Here is a 16,460-nt window from a genome sequence, read left to right on the forward strand (position 1 = left end):
TATATATTTTTTATAATAATTTTTATAATAATTTTTGACTCATAGCCCTCTTTTTTTTTTGTTTTTTCTGAAATTTATGAGTCTTATTATCAATCAAATAAAATAATGATAAAATAGATAAACCAGTGAAAGAAATGATAGGATGTCTAATGTATTTGATCACGCCCAGATTTAAGTTTTACGATTAATTTTTTTAGTATCAAGATAAATTCTTAAATAAGATATGGAATTAACTTAAGAGAGTTTTAAGATACTTAAAGAAAACTGCAAATATGAGTTTAATATTTATAAGGAAAAATGAAGAAAGTGTTAGTTAGTATGTTATGTAGATTCGGATTGGGGAGGAAATCTACATGAAAGTCAGTATCTGGTATGGATATATTATAAAAGTGTTTGGGAACATTTTTAGATTATCAAAAAGCAGAAGTGTATTGAGTTATTTACAATGAAGCAGAACTTATTTGTTGTGCAGCTTAGTTGTAGATGTATTGTGATTTAAGAAATTATTACTAGACTTGAATGTAAAGACTGATTACATTTCAATATTCGAAGACAATCACAAGACATGTATTCATCTAATTAAGAAGCCAACACAATCGTAGAATTAAGCATATAAATTTAAAATATATAACTTTGTACGTGAGAATGTAAATAATAACTTTATAAGGATTGAATATATTATTAATGAAAATCAGCAAGCTGATATACTAACAAAAGGCTTATCAAACTCACTGTTTTATAACAATTACGAATCTTTAAAGTTAAGATTTTAGAGAGGGTATTCTTTATAAAAATTAGATATAAGAAGATTGTATGTATGCAAAACAATAATCAGAGATATTGAATTGTATTTATTTTATTATAAAACATTAAGAGAGGATATTGAGATGTATAATGTTTTGGTAATACTGATTTGTCCACAATTGTATAAGTTAGTAGTGTTAACTATGATGTTTTTTTTCTTAGTTAGTCTTTTTGGTCCATACTGTTTCTACTATTCCTTCTCCCGCCTTTTTGTATGTATCGAGAAAGTAAAGATTAATTTTAATAAATCTTTCCTAAGAATAAAATTATAAATACTTATTTATTGACGAGCAGAAGAGAGTATATTATCACAATGGACCCATTCGTTTATATATCTAAACCACATGATTCGGATTGTATCGACCTATCTCTCTTACATCTTGTGCGCTGAAAATTTTGGAACGCATGTACTCGATAGAATTTACTGCAGAAGCTCTTTCCTCTTCTCTTGTGTCTCATTCCCAACATCCAATTCAGATTCAGAAAATTCAGATTCAGATGCCAAAATAATCTAACAATTTTCACTGCACATATCCACACAGCCTTTATTAAAAAACAAGAGACTGTAGCTATTTTCATAGACATAAAGTATTTGATAATGTTTCTGGTTCACACATTCTGGTTCAAGATCTTGTCGATTTGGGTCTTCCCCTGCGTCTTATCAAATTCATTAATAATTTAATCACAACATTCGCGCAACATTCAATTTATTATTCAGGACTCCCTATCTCCTCCATTTGTCTCACGTAAGAGGATTCCACAAAGTTCTGTTCTTAGTCCAACTCTATTTAATATCTACTTCAAAAAAATTAATAACATTCTGGACTCTAATACTTCTCTTTTTCAGTTCACCGATGACATTGTTGATAATTTATGCTTCTAAGATTAATATGAAGGAAATTCTTCATTCAGTTGAACATACAATCGTATTTGATGAATAGAAGTCTCGAAATATCCTTCCAACAAAACGCAGATGATACGTAGTATTCTTTAAAAGAAAAAAGATGGCTCATACAAATCTCTCAGTTAACTTGGCGGGAAAGATCATTCCCCCTTGCGATTCGGTAAGATTTTTGGGAATCGTATTAGATAGTAGACTGTCGAGAAAGAAACATATAAAATCATATGTAAGGGCAGACGCAATTCAATTATATTTGTAACGATCTTAAGGGGCACATGGGAGGAGAGGCTAATCCAAATCTTCTTCTTTCTACTTATAGATCCATGATTCGCGCGTCCTTCAAATACGTGTCTCTTATCTTTGATCTTAAAGATAGCCAGAGATTACTTAAATTTCAACGCGTAAAATCAAGCCCTACATTTATCATGGTTAACGTGTCTCTACTCTAATAAATGTCATGCATGCAGAACTAAAGAATCTTTCTGAAACAAAGGTTTGATTACTTAACAACTATATATTTTCTCAAAATCATTTCTATCCAGGACCACCTGGTAGTGAATATACTTTTATCTTTGCATGACTCGGCATAGACTTCATCTCAGCTTATATATCTTAGTGACCACTACCCTGCGGTCCTCACTTTCATTTGCATGTGAAGACAAAAATGATGCACATATAGCTAACTTTTCATAGCACGCGGCAGCAATTCGTGACTATTGGTTAAAAATTTTACATGAGATGACGCACTTCCAACGCAAAATACATTTTGTCGCATCTCATTAAAATTCAACCGAACGAACAGCAACGAACAGCAAAGAATTCGAAGCCGAGAAAATTTGCAATATTTGCAAAAAATGTGAAAATTGAATACAATTATAATGAGTATATACAATAAGTACATTTTTATTAAGATTTGAAATGATGGGGATATTTTAAATTCTAAATAATTACCTGAAATGATAGTTGTCTTGCAAATTGTAACTAATAGTTGCCATATAATCATAAGTTTTTAGCTTTTTAAGTTTTCCATATTAATTTTTAGCTGAGCAAATAAAAGACACATATTTGAGGTTAAACTTTAATACATATGCTATTGCTATTATATTATTCCTTTTCATGCCCAATAAATGCAGCGGAAGCAATTGTGAAAAATTGGCATCACGTGACATTTTTGCTGCCGCAGCGTACTGCGCATGAAAATAATATAATGACAACAGCATATGTATTGAAGCATATGTATTAAATTATTGTATTTAATGTTACCTCAAATATGTCTTTTATTTGCTCAGCTAAAAATTAATATGGAAAACTTAAAAAGCTAAAACTTATGATTATAAAAACTTATGATTATATGGCAACCGTTAGTGCACTTATCTCCTTCGCTCTCGGCATTTCAGAATTTCTTTCATTCCATCATCACATACTCAACCTTGCCACCTCGAATCCTTAGAAATTTAAAGTCTATTACTTTATAAAATATACAACTTATTTTCGAAAATACATTCCGAGACATTTTAAGACTACCGTTTTCTTCACGAATGGCTCCAAAGTATCAATGATAGTATATATGTGGGGAGGGGGAGGGAGGGTTCTACGATTTACTCTCCACAGTTAAATCTAAAAGAAATGTATAATTTATCCTCTTACGCAACAATTTTTAGAGCAAGTTATCATAATCTCGGACTTAAAAAGTGTTCTCGACGCACACTTAAAAGATCCTATAACAGAACGAATAATTATAAAAGTTTGTGGCGTTTTTCCCGTTATATCTAACGGGAAAAACGCCACGAACTTTTTTCCACATCTAATATTAGCTAATATTATCTCATATACGAAATCTTCCCTAAATTTAATAACTCCCGAGTCAATTTTATATGGCCCCCCTCACACAGTGGCATCCGCGACAATGAGATCGCCGACGAACTGACTAAGAGAGCTATTCGCAAAGGTATCGAATAACTTCAAGATCCCCTATTCGGATTTCTTCTTCTTCTTTTTGATGTATTGGCCAGGCAACCCAGGTTGAGACTAGGCCACTGAGGTCCGCGATGGAATGATGAATTATGGTATGTTCTTTTCGCAATGGCTAGTCACAAAGTGTTTGAAGAATTTAGAGCCCTTAATAGCATCAATTTTATTGGTGCATCAATTTAATCGGTTTCTTCGAGAGGCTATAATCTCCGTTTCCTCTAAGAATTTATATGCCAAGCTAAATTTATTGGCCATTGCTTTGAAAATAAATTTAGAAGCAGTTGAGTCTAATGTTGAGGCTGATTTCTTTGGCCTCTGCATGACATTTATCGATGTGCGGTATCCCATTGCCTTTCTAATTACCTTGTATTACAACCGCTGTAACGTGATGAAGTCGGATGACTTGATGAAATCTATTAGGTGTACAACTTTGCTTCCGCCGTTTTCCTATAAATGGCTTTAGCGGTAAGTGGTGGTCGAAATAAATAGATCATAGACGTCATACAATAAATTTGGACATCTGTCAACATAACCCCATAGAAACATTAGTCGATTTGTGTCTGCATCATAAAGTTATTCTCGATTGAAAATGTCAGTTTACGAGCTAAATTCTCGTCATTTGCGGGAGGTTTTAATTTTTTGCTTCAATATGAAGAAATCTGCGGCTGAGGTTCATCGAATGCTCTCAAATACTTATGGTGAGGCCGCTATTAATGAAAGAACGTGTCGTGAGTGATTTCAACGCTTCAAGAACGGTGATTTTGACGTCCAAGATCATGCTCTGTATTTGGTGGGACCAGCTCGGCGTAGTGTATTATGAACTGTTAAAACCGACTGAAACAATCACAGGCGATCGGTATCGAACGCAATTGATGCGTTTGAGCCGAGCATTGAAAGACAAACGACCGCAATACAACGAGAGACACGATAAAGTGATTTTGCAGCATGACAATGCTCGACCCCATGTTGCGAAAGTGATCAAGACATACTTGGAAACGTTGAAATGGGAAGTCCTACCCCACCCGCCGTATTCTCCAGACGTTGCTCCCTCTGACTATCACTTGTTTCGATCAATGGCACACGGCCTGGCTGACCAGCACTTCCGGTCTTATGAAGAAGTAAAAAATTGGATCGATTCGTGGATAGCCTCAAAAGATGATCAGTTTTTTCGACGCGGAATTCGTACGCTACCCGAAAGATGGGAGAAAGTAGTGGCCAGCAATGGACAATACTTTGAATCATAAATGTATAACCAGTTTTTTACAATAAAGCCTCGAATTTCGGAAAAAAAACGGCGGAAGCAAAGTTGTATATCTAATATAGTACATAATGTCTCTATCAATAATAACTCCATCAATTTCTATTTGATAGCATTTGTTTGTAGACTCAGATATTATAATAGTTCAAATACATTATTTGTAAAATAGAAATATTAAAAGAGATGAATGTACGTTATGTGTTAACGAATCATTGGATACATTATATCATAAATATACAGATTATGAATTTAATTTAGGCGGAAATCTGCATTAGCTCTGCGAATTCTTTGAATCCGGAGTGGATCGAGCAGCTCGATTGGCTCTAGAAATGTTAATACCGAACGCAGAGATGACGTGTAACAGAAAAATGCGAGTTGCCGAACGATTTCGAGATAAAAGAGCAAACAGACGCCTTCGATTTGCTGAACGCATTTAATAGAAGAGAAAAGAAACAAGTGGCACGGTTTGTGCGGTTCCTATAATTATCTAATTAGTTTTTGTATTGCATATTGCGTACTACACTACATGTAATCGCACTTTCATCGCTTTAGGAAAACTTTACATCGTGATCCGGCCGTATTGTCTCCGCGTACTTCATAGAGACAAGAGACATTAACTAAGGCTAGGTTTTCACTTCACGGTCATTTTCAACATCAAAATAGATCACGTGATCAAAATTGGAGGTCGAAAAGTGAGCAAATTTACTAGATGTTAACCAATGAAATTATTAGTATTATAATAAATTCATTCACTTTCGTAATTTTCACCTCGTTTCAAGATACAGAATTGATCCCTTGATATTCTTAAATTTTAATCACGTGACTGTTTTGATGCTCGATTCGAACATCGAGCGTCAGCATGAAAATACAGCCCAATAGCTCCGGCACACCAGATGTTAGTCACGCGACACGCGATATCCAATGACAGTATACTTTTAGAATGAGAATATCGGTAAAGCTGTACACATTGGATATCGCGTGTCGCTCGCGACGAACATCGCGCTATGCCGGAAGCATAAGAAGAAGAAACTCCAAACTATTCCAAACTTCATGGGAGTTCCGCGAGATAACGCATTAGATGCACACCTGGATTCGTTCGCTGCGGTATTTTACGGGGCTTTTCTTGCATAAATCGTTTGTATAGCGCTTTTTCGCTCTAATTTGGCCTGTTAAGTGGGCTGGCGTGAGTCTGTGTTCTTTTTTGTGCTCTTCTCTATCATCTTTCTCTCTATTATCTTTCCTAAATCATATTCTCTCGGTCCCATATGGGGGGACACCAGCCCTCGACATCGGGGGAGGAAATAGAAGCCGTCGTTAGGTCTATAATATCGCATAATATATAATATGACTCTCCCTCCTCAATGGAATCGAGTTCTCTGCCTTCTTTTTCTTCTTCATCATCTTCCAATTCCGATTCTGGTGTGCATTTGACGGACGCCTCTTCTTCGGACGAATATGAACCGAATACTCACTAATTTGAAGGCGGAAGCCGCCGACAGTAATGGCGGCGGTGGTGACACCTACCAGCCTCTGTCGTCGCCATCAATTCGCTGCTTCTTATGGATGCTGATAATGAGAAATCTAGTACCGCGTAATAAATCTAGTAAGCGTAGTGCTGAGATAACAAGCGAGGTGAGATCGAAGATCTTGGTCGTCGATTCACCTCACTCCAAGAATAATTTATCGAACAATGTATCTGAATCCCACTTAGGTGCGTCGACGTCGGCGCCCGCCAAAATGAGGAACACTCGATTAATAAATATTCTAAAAATGACATTCCCCCATTTGTCATATATGCATACGCGGATAAGTCTACGCCGATGCATTTTTCTGTACTTTCTCGCGTTGTTTCTGAGTCTATCAAGAGTAATAGTCTTCTTATTAAAAGGCTTGGCGCCGGTAAAGCCATAATAGAGACTAAGACTACAGACGCGGCTAATCGCGTGATCTCTAATCCTATCTTCGATAAGAACAACCTTCGAGCTTTCATTCCATCCTTTAAAGTCCTTCACACTGGAATTATCAAGGATATTGATTAGTCCATCTCGCTGGACTATCTCAAAGAAAATCTAACCTCAACGGTCAAGTACTTTGACACGTACAACACTTAAACAGACGCATGACAGTCAAGGTCACTTACGTGTCCTAGCGAACAATTTGTATAAAATTTGCAGGACAATCACTCCCGAAGAAAGTAGTTTTATTTAATGCTTTATACAACGTCGATGCATATATTCCAAAAGCCAGGATTTGTTACGTTTGTTATAGAATTGGCCATATCAGTCGAGACTGTAAAAGCACCAAGCCAAGATGCCTCTTCTGTGGACTCACTAGAGAGGAAGATCACTCTTGCTCTCAAGCAATTGATCAAGCACATGCCAGGTGTATCAATTGCGAGGGGGATCATCTCGCAATCTCGCACACATGTCCTATCATTACTAAGCATAAGACTATCCTCGGCCTGGCCGCGCAGGAAAATATTCCTCTTGTGGAAGCTAGAAAAATAGTTGCTTCCAAGCTCCCTCTCTCCGCCTTTTTACAATACGCTTCTTGATTTTAAAAACTTTTCTCACTTCCAAAGTCATACTTTTGCTTCTTCTTCTTTTCCCCAAAATCCTACAACTTTACCTATATTATATCCTATATTATATTACCTATATTATATCGAACTTCCTCTGTATGATATTAGCTTCATATCATAATAACCCAGTTATCCGCAGTCTTAGCTCCATGAAAAGGAGCTTGTTACCCGAGGAGAAATCAAGAATTCTCTCAATATCGCTAAACTTCAAATACTACATCCTTAATAACAATGCTTTTAATAATATCTTCCAATCCATTTTTCACCTTGCATTCGAAACTTCCTACTCTGATTTTATGCTCCGATCGGATTATAAACAAATTATTTCAGACAAGGAGAAAACTAACTGTGCTATTAAATAGGAATTCTTAGACAACTCCATTGATCTTCGACTCAGCCATTGCTTTTTACACACGGCTCCAAAATGGAAGAGCAGGGATACACAGGACAACTTACTCTCCGGAAGTCAGTTTCCGATACAGGTTGACTTCAGAGGCTACCGTGTTTACAGCCTGAGCGATCTTCCAATCGCTTATTTTAATTCAGAACATTGGTTACTCCAAGGCAGTGATTTTCTCTGACTCTAAGAGCGTCCTGGAATCTATTGGCTCCAAGACTTATTAATTCTAACTACATCATACACTGGATCAAGCGTCTCCTCGCCTCTCTTATAGCAAAGGCATCACTCTTATCTAGATCCCGGCTCATCGTGATATTCTGGGTAACGAAATAGCGGATGGACGGTTACTTTAGAAGGAAGAAGGAACAACTTTAAACTCTCTACTTCTGATCTTGGAAGCCAACAAAATGTCGATCTCTCGTTTCAATAAATACTTCGAAGACGCTTCAAGAACTACAGGACAACATTACGCCTCGCTTTACGCTAACTCCTCTAATATGACATGGTACCAGAAAAAGTCACTCAACCGCCAGGAGATTGTTTTGACTAACAAACTTCGTGCCAAATATTACTACTTAAACTTCAGCTTGCATAGGAAAAACATGATGGATTCTCTGGCCTATACGTGCGGTATCCCTAGACAGGATGCCAACCATGTAATTTTTTATTGCCTCTTATCTCGCGGTAGATTAGCTCCCCTTGGTAAATTTATCAAGAAAACTCTCTCGTTTTTCTAATGATATTTTCCCTATGCTTATAGATCCTCAGGTTAAAATCTGCCTCTTTTTTTTCAAACAATCTCTGCAATTATTGATCTTCCTTTTCTGCTTTCCCTCCCTCCTTCTCTCTTCTCTCTTCTCGGCATCCGAGTGTGACTTGGCCGAGAGTGGCGCAGCTTGGCTCGGATCATTCATCTTGAATGATGCGTGGGGTTTTTTGTCGGGAGAGGAGGGGGGGAAACTGACGCTCTTTCTGATTCTAGTTCTTTTCGTCTCTACGGTTTGACTCCTGGAAAGTTGGAAGATTGGAGGTGCTGGGAGACGACTGGCCAAGTTTATCTCGTCAACGAGAACCAGGGCCATTAATTATAAAAGATAAGACAAGATATTCCAAACTTTATATTCTTCGTCAATTAACAAGTATCCCGCAAACAATGCTTCTGATAACGAATATCGTAATTATAATGCAATTTTCTGTGTATCTCGGTCGTAATAAATTAGAAAAGAATCGTGGTATTTCATGACTCCATATTTTTTTTCTATGAATGAATGTCCAAGAACTGTTATTGTATAAGGTTAAGTTATGATAAACTAACAAAAAAACATGTCATTGAAGGTAACTTGACATTTTAATATTAATATTTGTAAAATTTTTCTTTCAAAATGCATATGATAACTCAGTAATATTATATAATAAATATTATATAATAATAATATTATATAATAAATCTGAAAGATGAAATTTTAATTAGAAAAAAAATGGTGAATATCTCATTTTGAAAAGGTTTTGATAAAGTTTGTCTCTGCATTTTTTATAAATAAACAAAACTGCTCAATTTAATACATATATACATATATAGATTTTAGTTATTCTTATTTATTCAAGCTTACTTTTATATATTTGTATCTATATAAAATTTTTGTATTCAGCACAAAAACGAGTACCGTAGATCCATCGACGACTACCAAATTGCAGCACCTATGCGGCGTAGGATCGGTCTCTACTGGATTCTAGCAGTATTGAGAGTAGTACTTACTTTTGTTTCACAGACAGGCTATATTCATCCTGATGAGTTCTTTCAGTCCATTGAAGTTATCTCTGGTATGTCACCATCCTGCTATATTTAGCATTTGCTTTATATTTAATATATATTTACATACTTGTTCACTTTTTATAGGAAACTACTTTGATATTGATGTCTATATGCCATGGGAGTTCAACGCCACCTTTCCAATACGTTCTATATTCATTCCTCAAATCGTCGTTGGTTTGCCTTACGCAATTCTCAACAGACTGTCTCCATATACATTTTACTTCTTTGGATTATCATTAAAGAGACCATACTTCTTTGTGCTCTTCCCCCGGCTTTTTATGTGTGCACTCTCCTTTCTGTCAGATTATTTTCTGTACAAGATCTGTTTCTTGTATGGACAGAATTACAGAGTCAGGCTTGTCACGTACGCTAGCTCCTATGTCATGCTGACCTATGCCACCCGTACATTGTCCAACTCGATTGAACTGGTGTTGACTGCCTCACTGTTATACTTTGTTTCTCGGTGCATGGCATATTCAGAGAAAGTACGTTTGACTCCTTTGAATATTAAGCTATATAAAAACATTCAATAAGATTCGCAAAAAGGAACTTATAAACTTAAGAAAAATCTAATTATTAAATTAAAAAATTCGTTAATTATATGGAAAATTACATTTCGGTGGAATGATTTAATTTTCATATATAATGTAGTTTATATTATGGTGAAGAAAAGAATACGAAGCTCAATAATTAGTGGAATGTCTTTTCCCATCTGTATAATTAACTAAGAGATTTCAATGTTTAGTTATTGTTTGTATCTCACATTGTTTTAAATCTCTGTTTTGTATCAGGTGGTATTGCAAAGTGATTACCTCTCCATGAAATACAATGAAGCAGCAACTGCCGTAGAGCGAGTCAAGTACTACAAGCTCAAGGCATTGCTACCCTCACATTCTCTGAACGACTGCTTTGTGGTGGCCACGTTAACGATGATAGGGATATTCAACAGGCCGACTTTCGTCGCGTTTGCCTTCGTTCCCATCTTCTTCTGGCTGCAAAGAGGATTGAACTCGATGAGCGTTGGCTTCAAAGACTTTCATCTCAGAATGATTGTCTTTGTTCTCTGTGGACTACCGACTGCGTTGTTTTTCATTCTAATTGACAGTTTTTATTTTGGATATTTAACGCTGGCAGAGATAGGCCAATTGGAGGTTGGAATTGACAATTTTGTGGTGACACCGGTTAATTTTCTCAAATATAATACGAACACGAAAAATTTGGAATCACATGGATTGCATCCTCGTTTTCTGCATTTCTTAGTAAACATTCCATTGCTGTTTAATATTCTAGGGATCATTGGATTGCTGACATTTGTGAAAATGATACACAGGTGAGCCATATACAGAGATCCGATTTTAAACAGTATATGTAGAATAATTAAGGGATCATATAAAAAAAATCATATAATTGTATTTAAGAAATATTCATGACCTTCATGTTTTCACAGAAAATTGATTTTTTCCGACAATTAATTTTACCATTATTTGTTTTAAATCATAAAATTTTTGTCTGAAACATTTTTTAATTGAAAAGAAACAAATATCAGGAGATAATATGGGTGCATTCCGCTTCACATATGGTGTGCATAATGCATCTTTTATCCTTGTTTAATATTCGGTGAATAACAAGGATAAATGATGCATGCGCATCATTATGCATGAAACAGAACACAGCCTATAATTGTTTAAAAAGAGACATTATAGATCAAAATAGTTGATATTAAAAAATTAACTGACAATAATATTCATTTTCAGCGGACTGAAGGCACAATGGTTGCATCTACCACGTCTGCAGAGCATTGTAGGTCTGATGACATTCACGTTCATTATTCCAATCGCCTTGTTGTCTTTCTTTCCTCATCAGGAACCTCGTTTCATAATCCCGGTGCTCTTTCCACTAGTGTTTCTTTACGCGCCTGAGCTGAGTCAAGTTCCTAGTCTGGATATCGTCCAAAGATATGGAAATGGTAAATCCTCCAGTCGCGTCAAATCAGCGAAGCACACGTCCAAGAAGTTAATGCTTTGGTACATCAGCAATCTGTTGCTGACTTTCTTCTACGCTTTCGTACATCAGGGCGGAATTCTACCGCTCGTGTCTTATGTCACAACGGAGTTGAAGGCTAAACCGCATCTTACTCATGTGCACTTATATACTTCGTACAGTTATGCGTTGCCGACAGCGTTGCTACAGTTGCGAAATACTCGCAGGATCTACCATAGTAGTAGTAATCATAAGTACAAATTGATGCAGGACTTTCACTTATACGAGCAAGGCTCCATACCTCTATCATGGGTACTTGATAGCATCGCTAAGAAAATCAGGGATTGCGAGGAAAAGTTTGCTATCAAAAATATTCCCTATAGGTTGTATTACGCATTACCGGCCTCTGCGGTAAATGAGTTCGAGGAATTGTTGAGCAATAATTCACACTTGTTCAAGTTTCACGTAATCAAGACTTTTTATCCTCACATCTCTGTGGAGAAATTACCGTCACTGCGTTCACTCGATAGACTAGAACATTTATTAAATTTAAAGTGCGATAGTATTTTTAGCAATATCATCGATACTGCAAAAGATATTTATGAATATATGGAACAGTTTAGATTAATGTTGCTAAAAATCGAATATTTAATGCCTGAATTGAGACAAAATAAATCGAGGCACAATAAATGAATAAATTAAAAAGTACAAAATTTCATATATTTTTATTTTTAATTATTAATACAGTTTCTTTGACAAATAATTCAGAACATTAGCAGCATTTTATTGCGGCAAATATACGAAGAATATTGTTATACACAGAAGAAAAATCCTAAGGCAAGCAATTTGTGTATGAGAATGGATTAGAAAAGAGGAAAACGATGGGAATGATTTTCCATGTCACACATTCCTGTATAAATTATATATAATTTATAATTTATAAGATGTAAGACATCTTATAAAAAATTAATAGAATGTTAATCAAGAAGTGACGTATTATATCAACCAATAATTAATTGAAAATTATTTTTATTTGTTTTGTTCCCTTTCGAAAGTTTATGCTTTATGTGTACCAAGAAAAGATAAAATTTAATATAATAAGATACGATACTTTCTGTAGCAATTTCTGTGATCAAAATCTCTTACAGAAAAACCAATTATTGCTGTAATTTATCGAAGTATCTAAAATAAAATTAAGAAGGCACATAAATAAAATATAAAAATGAAACAAAACTTTCCTTTGTTCAATTCTCTTTCTCTTCCAATCATTCTCTATCTCTCTCTTTTGAAAATCAACATTGAAGATAGAATGAATATTTTTTAACATTGAAAAATTAAATAAAAAAAGTATATATTTCAATTTTCTCTGATGTAACGATTTGTATGATGCTTAGCTTCCTATTATTATTATTATTATTATTATTATTATTATTCTTATTATTCTTATTATTATTGTTCTATATTCTTTCATGTGAATGACTTTAATATATCTACTTTAATATATCTTAGATCGAGATCGTTCTCTCGAAAGGAAAAATATATCTATATATGTATATAAAAAATATAATATACATAGTGTACCGAAATTTTTTAACATAGTATGAATTATTGCATATTTTATGAATCAAATAGTTGAACTATTTACTTATAAAAGAAATAAAGAAATAAATTCTCGGAAATCTTTTTTTATTTATTGAGACACTGAACTTCTGTCGGAACACTATGTATAATTCTACAACTGAGTTAATACGAGATATTTTTCAGTTCAGTACAATTAATAATTTCTAGTGAGGTGTTAATAATAAATTATTTCAGTACATTATTAACATTTTTATAGTTTGATTATTTCCTCGAGTAATCCTCGATACTATCCCTGATTTATATCTTTTTTTTCTTTTTTTTTCTTTCTAACACATCAGTTTTTAATTTATAAAAACATTGCCATTTATCTGTATACAATACACGTTATTATATACTTCTAAAAATTGAAAACATATTGTATATTTTTTATTATACTATTTAAAATATATTTCTTTAATTACTTAAGGTATGTTTATGCACTTTCGCTATAAGTCCAGGGAAGTTCTTCATTGAACTTGCTTTGATGAGCTGCGTTTCTTGCCGCATATAATCGCTAAAAATGCAGTATGCATTAAAGATTGTTGAAAAAAGATAAATTCTGATATAAACAGTACTATTTTTACTATACTAGCTTATTATAAAAGTTAATTATCTTATCGAAGAAAAACGTTTTAATGTTAAGGAACTACTCACAGGATTATCGACATAAGCTTCGCAACCGTAGCACCAGACAGAAATATCGCTAAAGCTGAGCGTGATGGGATGCTCGAACTCTTCTGCGTGCTGCATCGCGTGCTGATTAATACTGCGGGCGCAATGCACAGTATAGCACTGCAAGCAAATCCAATTTTCTGCGATACTGGCACATTCGACACACGGTGTAGTTACATCAATTCCACCTGGAGGAACTTCGTTGACTGTGAACAGATGTGGACAGTCCTGCAGGGGCACGATCGCGAACATTTCTCCTGTCGTCAGAGCCTAAATACAGCAAAAAATACATAATTATTTTATTTATATATCTGCATTATACTAAAATAATAAGTATATATAATATTATATATTACACTATTATATAACAACAATCAATTATTAATTATTTTATCAATAATTTCAAAGAAGTTATTGATAAAAAAATATTTTATATCATAATAATAAATATTTCACCTGCAGATTGTCAGAGAGATATTCCGATAGAGTTATGGGTCGTGTTCCGGATTGTGAAGATGCTGCTCCTTCATCATCGCGGTCTTCGTGTATGTCAGAATTTCCTTGTTGGTTACCTCTTGATTGATGCGTCTCGTTCACACATTTTTGTATATTTTGTGACACTGCCAATCAAATATATTTCTCAGTTAAGACACAATAATTACTTTTATTAAGATTAATTAAAATGAATTCGATGTATACCATCCAGATTTTTCGTTTCGTTCTGCTTCAATTCAGAATTTCTTTTCGCTTCAACCGCTTCGTTTTTCATCGCGTGTAATTCGAAATTTTTTATTTTAATATTCTCTACTTCGCACGTTAACTTCGAAATTTCCTCGTCCGTCACTAAATTCAAACAGTTCTTATCAATCGCCAGATTCAAGTCTAGTTTTTCGCTCTCAATTCCTTCTAAGGCGATCTTTGGTTCCATAAATATTTGTTTCAATTTATCCGCATTTTTTTCTTGCTCTTCACGTTTGTTAGGAATTGTCTTAAATTTGGAAAGTAGTCTCTCTTTTGGTAAGGACATTCCATACTGCAGGTTGGGCCAGAACTTCTTGTGAGTCTTCAGTACATTATTGATGGAATTGATCGCGCTAGTGCAAGGAATGAGATTAGGATCCAACATCGGTAAAGGATCACCCAGGAGTGCCTTTGTACACATAGTCATCGCATGAGAGATGGAGTTGATGTTGTAACCTCCTTCGAGACTTAGGATTATACGACCATTGGCCAGGGATGAGAGCCAATGGGTTAAATGGCCATAGAGTTCTGGACTTACGAGACAACCTGAAAAATAAAAAATAATTAATTTATTGGGAATCAAATTTTTCTGTTATTAAAATATATATAAAAAAATTTTTTTAATATGAATACATTTTATATCATTTATATACCATATATATAAATACATGGTGAGGAAACTGACAAATTTTTATATGTTTCAAAAGTAATATCTGAGATAAGTACAAACGATAACTGATTTTGATGTTAAAATAGATTTACCTCCAAGTGTATCACCAATGCAGGCATCAAATCCGGCCGAAATCAGGACTAGTTCTGGATTAAATTGATAAGCGATAGGCATTACAATTTGCTGGAAAGCTGCTATATATTCAGCATCCCCCATTCCTTTCTGTTAAATGTAATGAATGTCAATAATTTTCACAATAATTTATAGTCAATAATTTTAAATTATATGAAACTGTATATATAAATAATTGCTTATGAAACATATTTTTTAAATAAATATAATATTGCTTACTTTGTTCCACGGTATGTTCACGTTGAATCCTTCGCCTGCATTTAAACCAGTGCTTGTATAATTAGCAAGCTTAGAATTTGGAAAGAAGTTGCCATTATCGTAACGATGAACAGAGATGTAAAGGATTTTTGGATCTTCTTCGAAAATAGATTGCGTTCCATTTCCATGATGCACATCCCAATCTATTATTAGCACCCTATAATAAATGTATATTATATTTTTCTAATCTAAGTTATTTTTATTGCTGTTTAAAAAGCCAAATTATTTAGTATTATACCTCTTTACATGGTAAAACTGTATAGCATACATTGCAGCCACAGCAACATTATTAAATATACAAAAACCACATGCAATGTCTTTTTCAGCATGGTGTCCAGGCGGCCTTACAATGGCTACTCCGGATTGGCATTCTCCATTCAAAACCGCGTCCACTATTTGTAAAAGAGAGCCAGCAGATATGCAGGCACTTGACCATGTGTCAAAATGAAGATAAACAGAATTGTAATCTGAGGCTTGCTTTTGCAATTCCTTGAGTTTTAAAGTTGATGTCCTTTTGATATCATCAATGTGGTCTATTGCATGAATCAAGGATAATTCTTCTATTGTTGCATTCCTTCCCTTCATTGTACAAAGAAATAAAAAATTATATTCTAATTTTTCCTTTTAAAGATCTTTATATATATATATATATATATATA

At 34.4% G+C, this 16,460-nt stretch overlaps 2 protein-coding genes across 3 annotated transcripts in view; one reads left to right on the forward strand and one right to left on the reverse strand.

The window, feature by feature from the left end:
• The first annotated feature begins 9,023 nt into the window (after positions 1 to 9,023).
• Positions 9,024 to 12,709, forward strand: LOC108684154 (GPI mannosyltransferase 4). Of its 2 annotated transcripts, none has more exons than XM_018188286.1 (5): positions 9,024 to 9,089; positions 9,565 to 9,736; positions 9,813 to 10,213; positions 10,520 to 11,058; positions 11,483 to 12,709. In XM_018188286.1, the coding sequence occupies exons 1-5, from the start codon at positions 9,069 to 9,071 to the stop codon at positions 12,399 to 12,401; spliced, it is 2,052 nt and encodes a 683-aa protein (XP_018043775.1). In that variant the 5' UTR covers positions 9,024 to 9,068; the 3' UTR covers positions 12,402 to 12,709. The 2 variants fall into 2 exon arrangements, with proteins under 2 accessions (XP_018043775.1, XP_018043783.1); XM_018188294.1 differs by lacking the exon at positions 9,024 to 9,089 and adding an exon at positions 9,115 to 9,250.
• Positions 12,710 to 13,761: 1,052 nt separating this feature from the next.
• Positions 13,762 to 16,460, reverse strand: part of LOC108684054 (histone deacetylase 6) — a 7,859-nt gene continuing 5,160 nt past the window's right edge. The window contains exons 13-19 of the mRNA XM_018188078.1: positions 16,040 to 16,380; positions 15,763 to 15,958; positions 15,504 to 15,633; positions 14,700 to 15,287; positions 14,457 to 14,620; positions 13,983 to 14,270; positions 13,762 to 13,842 (exon numbers count right to left, since the gene is read on the reverse strand). Coding sequence (XP_018043567.1) covers positions 13,762 to 13,842; positions 13,983 to 14,270; positions 14,457 to 14,620; positions 14,700 to 15,287; positions 15,504 to 15,633; positions 15,763 to 15,958; positions 16,040 to 16,380 — 1,788 coding nt within the window. The remainder of the gene's footprint in view (positions 13,843 to 13,982; positions 14,271 to 14,456; positions 14,621 to 14,699; positions 15,288 to 15,503; positions 15,634 to 15,762; positions 15,959 to 16,039; positions 16,381 to 16,460) is intronic.

This window comes from Atta colombica, unplaced genomic scaffold, assembly GCF_001594045.1.
Source record: "Atta colombica isolate Treedump-2 unplaced genomic scaffold, Acol1.0 scaffold10, whole genome shotgun sequence".
NCBI classification, from domain to species: domain Eukaryota; kingdom Metazoa; phylum Arthropoda; class Insecta; order Hymenoptera; family Formicidae; genus Atta; species Atta colombica.